Source organism: Macaca thibetana, chromosome 19 (genome assembly GCF_024542745.1).
Source record: "Macaca thibetana thibetana isolate TM-01 chromosome 19, ASM2454274v1, whole genome shotgun sequence".
NCBI lineage: Eukaryota > Metazoa > Chordata > Mammalia > Primates > Cercopithecidae > Macaca > Macaca thibetana.
In genome coordinates, this window is record NC_065596.1 from 41,535,249 (window position 1) to 41,547,108 (window position 11,860).

General features: G+C 40.4%; 1 protein-coding gene across 10 annotated transcripts in view; it reads left to right on the forward strand.

The window, feature by feature from the left end:
- Nucleotides 1-10,960, forward strand: part of ZNF383 (zinc finger protein 383) — a 32,068-nt gene extending 21,108 nt beyond the window's left edge. For all 10 annotated transcript variants that reach the window (XM_050769120.1, XM_050769116.1, XM_050769121.1 and 7 more), the window contains one exon: nucleotides 5,157-10,960. In XM_050769120.1, coding sequence (XP_050625077.1) covers nucleotides 5,157-6,352 — 1,196 coding nt within the window. In that variant the 3' untranslated portion in view covers nucleotides 6,353-10,960. The remainder of the gene's footprint in view (nucleotides 1-5,156) is intronic.
- The last annotated feature ends 900 nt before the right edge of the window (nucleotides 10,961-11,860 follow it).

Genomic DNA, 11,860 nt, shown 5'->3' on the forward strand with positions numbered 1-11,860 from the left:
GTAAGGGAATCTTCCAGGTGCTACAATTTACTGATTATGTTACCTTTACGAACTCAAGGTCCAAAAGTGGTGCTAAAATATATACATATATGACTTCCACAAAGTAGAGTAGTATAAAAGAGAAATGAGATAAAGAGTTTAGCAGAAAGTCAAAGGCTAACTATGTAGAAGTGGAATTAATCCCTATTGAAGTATAGGTGGAGCCTTGGAAGTGACTGCAGTCACCATGTATAGAGATATTGTTGGGGCCAAGAAAAAAAAAAGAATGTGTGCCTATATTAAACAGGAAGAGGTGGCAGAGCAGGAGAGATTTGGGTGAAGTAGGAGAACCAGAAGAGTACTATTGAGCATTACTATGCACCAAGCATTGGTCCAAGGGCTGGGACTATAGTATTCATGAAGGCATTCTAAAGTTCTGCACTTCTGAAGCCTACATTCTAGAGGGTAAGAGAGAAAATGTCTTAGTCCATTTTGTGCTGTTACAACAGAATACCTCACATTAAGTAATATATAAAGAACAGAAATTTATTTTCTCATAGATCTGGAGGCTAAGAATTCTAAGATCAAGGCACTGGCATCTGACGAGGGCCTTCTTGCATCTTCGTGTGGCAGAAGGCACTAGGAGCAAGAGAGCCAACTCCTTCCATCAAGCCCCTTCATAAGAGCACCCAAACCCATTCTTGAGGGATGGATCCTCAAAGCCCGATCATCTCTTAAAGACCCCACCTCTTTGTTTTTGGAATTTTTTTTTTTTTTTTTGAGACAGAGTCTCACTCTGTCACGCAGGCTGGAGTACAACGGCAGGATCATGGCTCACCACAGCCTCAACCTCCCGGGCTCGGGTGATCCTCCCACCTCAGCCTCCCGAGTAGCTGGGACCACAGGCAGACATCACCACGCCCAGCTAATTTTTTTATTTTTTGTAGAGACAGGGTTTCGCGTTGTTGTCCAGGCTGGTCTCTAACTCCTGGGTTCAAGCGAGCCACCCACCTGGGCCTACCAAAGTACTAGGATTAAAGGCTTGAGCCACTGTGTCCGGCCTCCACCTCTTACTACTATCACATTGGCAACAGCTGAATTTTGAAGGAGAGACATTCAAACCATAGCAGAAAATAAAATGAATGTCAAGTATATATGCATAAAACAATATTAGCTTGACATTAATATTATATAATATATAAATATATTTTTGGAATTATATATCATTTGTATTTATCTATATGTAACTAATATATTGGTATAGTATAAATAACATATCATATATTAATATGTTGTAGTTCTATATTATTATATGTCCATGTGTATATGAAATGTCAGGTGGTGGGTGATATATAAGTGCTATGAAGAGAGGCTAGAGAAGGCCTCTGATGAGGTGTTCTTTTAGTAAAGACTTGAATGAAGTGAGGGAACAGGTAATATAAATATCTGCTAGGACAGATTCAGGCAAAGGGAACAGGAAGAACCAAGTACTCGAGTTCAGAGCTTTTTGGCAGCCACCATTGTGGCTGAAATTGAATGAGCAAAGCGGGAATTGTAGAAGAGGAGATCAGGAAAGTAGCAGGCTTATGAGTGTTTGCATGCTGGGTGCAGGTCAGGGTGAGAATTAGATGTACCTGTAGATGATTTTGGGTCTTGTGGACCTTGAATTTTATTCCAAATGAGGTGTAAATCCATTGAATGATTTAGCAGAGTGACATGATCATGTTTGTAAAGGATCATTCTTGCTCTAGGGGTTCCTAACTTTGGATTCCTTTAGGTAGAATTCAGGGAGTCCATGAACTTGGATGAGAATCAAAAATACATCTTTTCTTTTTTTTTTTTTTTTTTGAGACAGTCTCACTCTGTCATCCAGGCTTGAGTGCAGTGGTGTGATCTCGGCTCACTGCAACCTCCACCCCCGAGGTTCAAGCAATTCTCCTGCCTCAGCTGTCTGGGTAGCTGGGATTACAGGAGCCTGCCAGTGCGCCCGGCTAATTTTTGTATTTTTAGTAGAGATGGGGTTTCACCATATTGGCCAAGCTGGTCTTGAACTCATGACCTTGTGATTCACCTGCCTCGGCCTCCTGAAGTGCTGGGATTGCAGGCATGAGCCACTGTGCCCAGCTCAAAAATACGTCTTTATATTTAATAACCTCTAATTGAGATATAACATTTCTTCCTATCATGGTGTATGGGACAAACCATAGTAGTAGTAGTAGTAGTCGTTCCTGTGACTTTGACATTAATGGAAATCACAGATACGTTCATATTATGTTACTGTTATTGTAGGCATATTGAAATATTTATGCTCATTCCTACTTCAGAATTATTGTAGTACTAGGCTTGCCACTAGGTCTTGTTTAATGTTTTACTAAAGAAGAAAACTCCAGGCAGAGAGAAGAATCCCTGTGAAGGCTCTGATGGGGAAAAGCTTGGTGTGTTTGAAAGACTAAAAGCCTGTGTTGGTGGGCCCCAGGATCAAGTAGGAGTGGAGTGTGAGTCAGGGTTTGGACAGACAGGCAGGAACCACAGCATTCAGCCTTTGCAGGAGATTGTGAGGAGTTTGGACTTTGAGCTGTGGAAGCCTAAGCCAAATGATATTATTCCCTGAATAGATTAAAGGGTGAGAGAGCTTGGTGGGGAGACTGGTTGAGGAGGCTACTTCACTGGTCTGGATAAAGAGTTGATTCTGCTTTGGAAGATGACATTGGCAGTGGAAAACAGAAGAGGGCAGTTTTAAAACTTTACTTGGGAGCTTAACTAGATAAAAGTTACTGCAAGATCTGCCAGGCACGGTGGCTCACGCCTGTAATCCCAGCACTTTGGGAGGCCGAGGTGGGTGGATCACAAGGTCAGGAGATCAAGACCATCCTGGCCAACATGGTGAAACCCCATCTCTTCTAAAATACAAAAAATTAGACGGGCGTGGTGGTGCATGCCTGTAGTCCCCGCTACGCGGAAGGTTGAGGCAGGGGAATTGCTTGAACCCTGGAGTCAGAGGTTGCAGTGAGCTGCGATCGCACCACTGCACTCCAGGCTGGTGACAGAGTGAGACTCCGTTTCAAAAAAAGTTATTGCAAGATCATATAGAGATAGGAGGAAAAAGATTGTGTTGGAATTAATTCCCTCTTCCTGTTTCGAGATACTCCAATAGGCTTCATTTTGATATCTTCAAACCATTTAATTTGCCTAATATCCCCATTTTTAGTAAGAAATTGTTTCATAATAATACCTGAACACTTTACTCCAAAACATGTATATGCGTTTTCCTGTAACCCCCCAGTAATCATGAGTTAAGGACTATTGCCCTTTTACAGGTGAAGAAATGGTAGCTTAGAGGTTAAATAATTGCTTGTGGCACACAACAATTAAGTATCAGAATTGGCAGCCAGCTCTCATCAATCTGGTTCTGGTTCCTGTTATCTTTCTATGGCAGTATGTTGTACTGTGTCTTAATTTCTTTCCATCTTCCTTAAACTTTAGCTGTCTTCTCTCTCATTCACTGTGGTGGTACATGAGCAAGTCTCCTCTCCCATAAGATCAGCATCTCAAAATTCCAAGGCAAACAATATTTCCATTAAATCCCCAGCATATAAAATATTCTGAGTTTCCCTATCTGCCACTTACACACTTACATCAAATTAGTTCAATACATTAGACTTACATCTAGCTCTTCCCTCATGTGAATAACCCACGGTTACCAATTTCTTTTTGATTTTGAGACGGAGTCTCACTCTGTCACCCAGCTGTAGTGCAGTGGCGCGATCTCAGCTCACTGCAGCCTCCGCCTCCTGGGTTCAAGCAGTTCTCCTGCCTCAGCCTCCCGAGTAGCTGGGATTACAGGCACATGCCACCATGTCCGGCTAATTTTTGTATTTTTAGTAGAGACGAAGTTTCACCATGCTGGCCAGGCTAGTCTGGAGCTCCTGACCTCAGGTGATCTGCCTGCATCGGCCTCCCAAAGTGCTGGGATTACAGGCGTGAGCTACCATGCCTGGCCACCACATTCATATTGTATCCACTGTATCCTTTATTAAAGAACTTATTCTGTTTCCACCCCAACTGGGTATACTGCAGTTCACCTGTGACACTATTCAGAATGTGCAGCCCTCATAGTCTTCCATAGTACTGTCCTCACTTCAGATGCCAGCTGCAAGTCTTGGGAGTCCCCAGGCCACCTGCAGATCAGCCAGCTAACAGCAATAAATTAAGGGGTTTCCAAGGTCTCAGGTTCAATAATTTGTTAGAGTGACTCATAGAAATCAGGAAAGCTCTGTATTTAAAGCTACAGTTTTATTATAAAGGATACATGTTTGAGCAAGATCTGAAACTGGACAGAGTTTCCATGCCCTCTCCCTTTGGAGTCAGTTTGTCCTGCTCCTATCACATCAATGTGTTTACCAACCAGAAAGCTCCACTGAGTTTACTGCTCAGCATTTTTTTTGAGGTTTTATTACACAGGCACAATTGATTAAATCCCTGGCCACTCAATCTCTAGCCTCTCTCTCCTCAGAGATCAGGCAGCTGAAAATCCCAACCTTCTAATCACAAGCTAGTGTTTCAGGCAATCAGACCCCACCCTGAAGCTTTCTAAGGTCCCACCTTGAACTACCTTATTAGCATAACAAAGACCTCCTGTCAGGAAATTCCAGGTGTTTTTGAAGCTCAGTGTGGGGCTTTATTATACCTGAGAGCCAAGGAATCTTCCCCGTACGCATTTATTTCTCTCAGGAGACCTTTAATGGAGGCTAGAAAATGACCCACTTCATGTTACACATATTGTATGATATACGTATATACACACATGCATACTTATATGGATATAGGTATATCATATATGACATGTATATCATATATCATATATATGGCTAGTCATGTTTTAATATGGAAAATAGCCCAACCATTGTATATTTACCAGCCTTTCCAGGTGATTCTGATCCACATCCGTATTTGAGTATCATTGTAGTAACTTATTTGCATAGTTACCTTCCCCTGCTTCCCGCATTATCTTACTAATTTATTTGTCTTTCTTGTCCATTTTTTCAGATAACACAGATATCCTTGTGAACCCTGTGTCATTTCCTAGTAGATGCTATTCTTTAATTTTTCCATTTCTATTATAAAAGTGTAACTTTTCACAAATAGGAAAAAACATTTACCATTTTATTTTCTTTCAGATCTGGAATCAATGTGTGAAACCAAGTTATTATCTCTAAAGAAGGAAGTTTATGAAATAGAATTATGCCAGAGGGAGATAATGGGACTTACAAAGCATGGCCTTGAGTACTCCAGTTTTGGAGATGTTTTGGAATATAGAAGCCGCCTTGCAAAACAACTGGGATATCCAAATGGGCATTTCAGTCAAGAAATATTCACTCCTGAATACATGCCCACATTTATTCAACAGACATTCCTTACTCTCCAGCAAATAATGAATAATGAAGACAGACCCTTTGAATGTAAGAAATGTGGAAAGGCCTTTAGTCAGAACTCACAATTTATTCAACATCAGAGAATTCATATTGGTGAAAAATCTTATGAATGCAAAGAATGTGGGAAATTCTTTAGTTGTGGTTCACATGTTACTCGGCATCTGAAAATTCATACTGGCGAAAAACCCTTTGAATGTAAGGAGTGTGGAAAGGCCTTCAGTTGTAGCTCATACCTTTCTCAACATCAGAGAATCCATACCGGTAAGAAACCCTATGAATGTAAGGAATGTGGGAAGGCCTTTAGTTATTGCTCAAATCTTATTGACCATCAGCGAATTCACACCGGTGAAAAGCCTTATGCATGTAAGGTATGTGGGAAAGCCTTTACTAAAAGCTCACAACTTTTTCAGCATGTGCGAATTCATACAGGTGAGAAACCCTATGAATGTAAGGAATGTGGCAAAGCCTTTACCCAGAGCTCAAAGCTTGTTCAACATCAGAGAATTCATACTGGTGAGAAACCCTATGAGTGCAAGGAATGTGGCAAAGCCTTTAGTAGTGGCTCAGCACTTACTAATCATCAGAGAATTCACACTGGTGAGAAACCCTATGATTGTAAGGAATGCGGAAAGGCTTTTACTCAGAGCTCACAGCTTCGTCAACATCAGAGAATTCACGCTGGTGAGAAACCCTTTGAATGTCTTGAATGTGGGAAGGCCTTTACTCAGAACTCACAACTTTTCCAGCATCAGAGAATTCATACGGATGAAAAGCCATATGAATGTAATGAATGCGGAAAGGCCTTTAATAAATGCTCAAACCTTACTCGACATCTGAGAATTCACACTGGTGAAAAGCCCTATAACTGTAAGGAATGTGGGAAGGCATTTAGTAGTGGCTCGGATCTCATTCGTCATCAGGGAATTCATACTAATGAATAATAAAAATTAAAGCCCCTGTCACCTTCCTCATTTTTTAAACCAAAAATCATGTCTGATGCTTACCGTCTTCCACAGGTTTTTTAAAACTTTGTATTTAAATTGTGTATCCAAATGTATTTCACTCCAGGTTATAAATTCGGAGTCTAAATTGACATTCTCTCTCTCCTCCAGTCACATACCAATGCCAGCTGTCCTGTAATTCTTTGGTTCATTGTTTTGTTCTGCTTTCTTGGTGACACATTATACTCTTGTTTATATTTGCTTGTGTTTTTAGGGCAATCTTTTCTGATCTGTGTATTTGTGTTTGCACCAGTGTCACACCATTTGAATTGTGTGACCTTTAATATTTTTAAATTCCTTGTGGAGGTTTAACTTTTTGAAGTCAGTGTTAATCTTTTTATTTTATTATTATTTTGTATATTTTTTGAGATGGAGTTTCACTCTGTTGCCCAGGCTGGAGTACAGTGGTGTAATCTTGGCTCGCTACAACCTCTGCCTCCCGGCTTCAAGGAATTCTCCTGGCTCAGCCTCCTGAGTAGCTGGGATCACAGGCGTGTGCCACCACGCCCTGCTAATTTTGTATTTTTAGTAGAGATGGGGTTTCTCCATGTTGGTTAGGATAGTCTCGAACTCCAGACCTCAGGTGATCCACCTGCCTTGGCTTCCCAAAGTGCTGGGATTATAGGCGTGAGCAATTGCACTTGGCTTTATTCCTTTTTTATTGAGACGGAGTTTCGCTCTTGTTGCCTAGGCTGGAGTGCAATGGTGTAATCGCGGCTCATCACAACCTTTACCTCCCAGGTTCAAGCGATTCTTCTGCCTCAGCCTTTCAAGTAGTTGGGATTACAGGCATGTGTCACAACACCCAGCTAATTTTTTGTATTTTTAGTAGAGACGGGGTTTCACCATGTTAGCCGGGATGGTCTCCATCTCCCGACTTCAGGTGATCCACCCGCCTCGGCCTCCGAAAGTGCTGGGATTACAGGCGTGAGCCACTGCGGCCGGCCTTTTTATTTTACAAATTTACATTTTTAATTGTCAAGCCAAAATCACAAAACAAAAACTTGCTAGAAAGCCAAACTTAATTGTAATCATACTTATAGATGGCTATTCTCAGTTTGGTAGAGAAAATCATGCTATACTGTGCTTTTTTAAGGAAGTGTAATTATGATATGCATGCCATACCTTTCACTGCTTTTATCATGCCAAAGATTTCATGAGTGCCATTTCAGTAAATATAAATTTTTTTTATTTTCATGATATATTTAATGACTTTAAAATGACTATTCCCATTATGGTTGCCTCTGAATTTTTGCAGCTATAAAAGCTGACCTCAGCTGGGCACAGTGGCTCATGCCTGTAATCCCAGCACTTTGGAAGGCTGAGGTGGGCAGATCACAACGTCTGAAGATTGAGGCCATCCTGGCTAACACAGTGAAACCCTGTCTCTACTAAAAATACAAAAAAGTAGCTGGACATGGTGGCATGCGCCTGTAATCCCAGCTACTTGGGAGGCTGAGACAGGAGAATCGCTTGAACCTGGGAGGTGGAGGTTGCAGTGAGCTGAGATGGTGCCTCTGCACTCCAGCCTGGAGGACAGAGTGAGATTCTGTAAAAAAAAAAAAAAAAAAAACTGACCTCATTGGATGCTCATTTTTACTTTTAAAACATTTATTTTAATTGCCAAAATTATCCACATTTTCTCCTTGTGAGCTTGTTTTGTTCCTTTCCATCAGTCCCAATCCCAATGCCATACTAGAAAGTGACACTGTTATGAAAGTGTTGTTTATCAATCCAGGTATTAATTTTTGTTGTTGTTGTTTTTCTTCTTTTTTTTTTTTTTTTTTTTTTTTGAGACAGAGTCTCACTCTGTTGTCCAGGCTGGAGTGCAGTGGCATGATCTCGGCTCACCACAACTGCTGCCTCCTGGGTTCAAGTGATTCTCCTGCCTCAGCCTCCCTAGTAGCTGAGACTACAGGCACATGCAACCATGCCTGGCTAAGTTTTGTAATTTTAGTAGAGACAGGGTTTCACTACGTTGGCCAGGCTGGTCTCGAACTCCTGACCTCGTGATACACCCGCCTCGGCCTCCCAAAGTTCTGGGATTACAGACATGAGCCACCACGTCCGGACAATTATTTTTTCTTAAAGATATTAGTGGTGTTCTGTTTTTTGAGACCAAGTCTCACTCTGTTGCTCAGGCTGGAGGGCAGTGGCGCAATCTCGGCTCACTGCAACCTCTGCCTCCCAAGTTCAAGTGAGTCTTCTGCCTCAGCCTTCCGAGTAGCTGGGATTACAGGCGTGCGCCACCATGCCCAGCTAATTTTTGTATTATTAGTAGAGACAGGGTTTCACCATATTGACCAGGCTGCTCTCGAACTCCTGACCTCATGATCCTCCCACCTTGGCTTCCCAAAGTGCTGGGATTACAGGCGTGAGCCACTGCGCCTGGCCATTAGTGGTGTTTTAAAAAATTATGTCTAGGTATATATAATCAGGCTGTATGTATTGGATTGCTGTGAAGAGTCAATGAATTAATAAATGTAAAGTACCTCAAACTGTTATCACATAATATAGGTTTAGTAAAAGTTTTCCATTATTATCAGTGATATATTCATTATCATAAGTATCTTAGTTAGGATTTATGGAAAGGATTTTAACCATGTTGTTTACCTTCGGGAAATTTATAATTCATGGTGGCAAAAGAGAAACACTTGTAATGAGTATAACGAAGACTTTCCCCATCATTATTATTTAGCATGGAATTTTAAAAGGAAGAGAAAAAGTATGTGTGCATAATCTTTGCTCAGACTTCATCTTTACATAAAGAATACCAGTCTGAGGCCGGGCATGGTGGCTCACACCTGTAATCCTAGCACTTTGGGAGGCCAAGGTGGGTGGATCACTTGAGGTCAGGAGTTCGAGACCAGCCTGGCCAACATGGTGAAACCCCGTCTCTACTAGAAATACAAAAAAAAAATTAGCCAGGCATGGTGTTGCACACCTGTAATCCTAGCTACTCAGCAGGCTGAGGTGGGAGGATTGCTCGAACCTGGTAGTTAGAGGTTACAGTGAGCTGAGATTGCGCCACTGCACACTCCAGACTAGGTGACCGAGCGAGACTGTGTCTCAAAATACATAAATAAAAGCATACCAGTCTGAAACCCTGTAAATATGATGAGTAGTAGAAAGCACAGCTGTCAAAAAAAGCAGGAAGAGATTATAACATTTTTTCTAATATTTCCCCCCAAAATGCAGAAAACATACTGGCCACATTATTTGACCAGAAGAAGCAGTACAATAGGATAGCCATCAAATATCTGATTATTAATTCAATATTCCCTCTTAATTAACATGGATTAAGGAATAAATCCCTAAAATATACATTATTTAAATGTACACGAAAATGAAAACAATTGAAAAACCCGCGAGTGGCAGTAAAAGTTGTATTGGAAGTTTTATAACCTAATGTTCATGCATATATTGTATTCTAGGAAGAATAAATAAAATACAGAACCCAAGAAACTAAAACAAGCTGAAATGAATTGTGGGAGGAAGGAGGTAGTATTATTTTAAAAGGCAGAAATAATTGAAAGAAAAAAACTGGATCTCAATCCAAAATTTGATATTTGATGGAAGAGAAAAAAAAGGAGACAAACTTTAATGATTCCAGAGGTGAAATAAGGATGACAAACAATATTGTATATGAGAAATTGAAATGACTATATATTTAAACTTAAAAGAGCTGTATCATTTGGGGTAATGAAAATGTGGAATGGGTAAAGATTGTACAATTTTGTTTATATACTACAGGTCACTCAACTATACACTTTAAAAGGGTGAATATTATGCTGTGTGAATTTGATCTCAATTTAAAAACTTAAGGCTGGGTGCAGTGGCTCATGCCTGTAATTCCACCACTTTGGGAGGCTGAGGTAGGAGAATGGCTTGAGGCCAGGAGTTCAAGACCAGTCTAGGTAACATAGTGAGACCCCCCTCCCCGCATCTCTACCAAAAAAAAAAAATTTAAAAACAACAAACTTAAAAGTTAGTATTATAGAGATTTTTATAATATATCTGAAAATCTGGAAAATGTCTGTGATTTTTAGTAAGTTGATGACATCAGAATTAACTGGAGGTATAAAATCTTAATAGACTTCTCTCCAGAATAAACTTATTTAAAAAATAAGACCGGCCAGGCACGGTGGCTCACACATGTAATCCCAGCATTTTGTGAGGCCTAGGCGGGCGGATCACCTGAGGTCGGGGATTTGAGACCAGCCTGACCAACATGGAGAAACCTCATCTCTACAAAAATACAAAAAATTAGCCGGGTGTGGTGGCTCATGCCTGTAATCCCAGCTACTCGGGAGGCTGAGGCAGGAGAAAGGCTTGAACCCGGGAGGCAGAGATTGTGGTGAGCAGGCATCGCGCCACTGCACTCCAGCCTGGGCAACAAGAGTGAAACTCTGTCTCAAAAATAAATAAAATAAAAATTTTCTTAAAATATATTTTAAATGTCAAATTGCTGCACTAAAAAAGACACAAAGGTAGTGATTTTTATAAGTGAAATCTATGAAATGTCTTGGGAAACTCTTCCAGGACATAGACTGAGATAGCAAATTATCTATTTTTATAAATTTGTCATAATCCTGATGTTAAAACCTATAGAAGAACCCAAAACAATTTGTCCAGAAACAGTTATGAAAATACAACATTATAAATTAGCAAATCAAATCTAGTAACCCATTGAAAATAAGTATTTGTCACATGAATTTAGGAAAAACCAATTCTGATAAACTTTCTACTTTCTGAAACTTAAAAATCAAATTGATTTAGATAACAGTATTTCTTAGTATCTAAACTCAGGAACCAAATAGATGTGGATAGCATGGGATTTTTGGAATACAATACAATATAATTCACATGAGATTGCTAAAGTTCAAATAACTGAAGTTCTGTCAATGAAAATGTATGATCTAACCTCAACATCTTCTAGATGAACCCTTCTTTTTTTTAGCAGTATTTGACAGAATGGGATATATTTTATAAATAAACTTGGACTATTATCCTATCTGCTGTAGTATCACTGTTCATTCATTTATACCCTTTACTTCCTAGTTGAAGGGTCTTTAAAATATAGCCAACATGTCCAATCATTGCTGTGCATTTTGGATGAGGGTGGATTGCGGGGCTGCATTCAAAGCCATCCTGGGCCACGTGCAGCCTATGGGGCGTGGGTTGGATAAGTTTGATGTACCACGTTTTCTTTATCCAGTCTACCATTGATGGGCACCTGGGTTGATTCCATATCATTGCTATTGTGAAGAGTGCTGCGATAAACATACAAGTGCATTTGTCTTTTTGGTAGAATGATTTATTTTCTTTTGGGTAGATCACAGTAATGGGATTGCTGGGTCAAATGGTAGCTCTGTTTTAAGTTCTTTGAGAAATCTCCAGGCTGCTTTTCACACTGGCTGGACTATTTTACGCTCTCACCAACAGTGT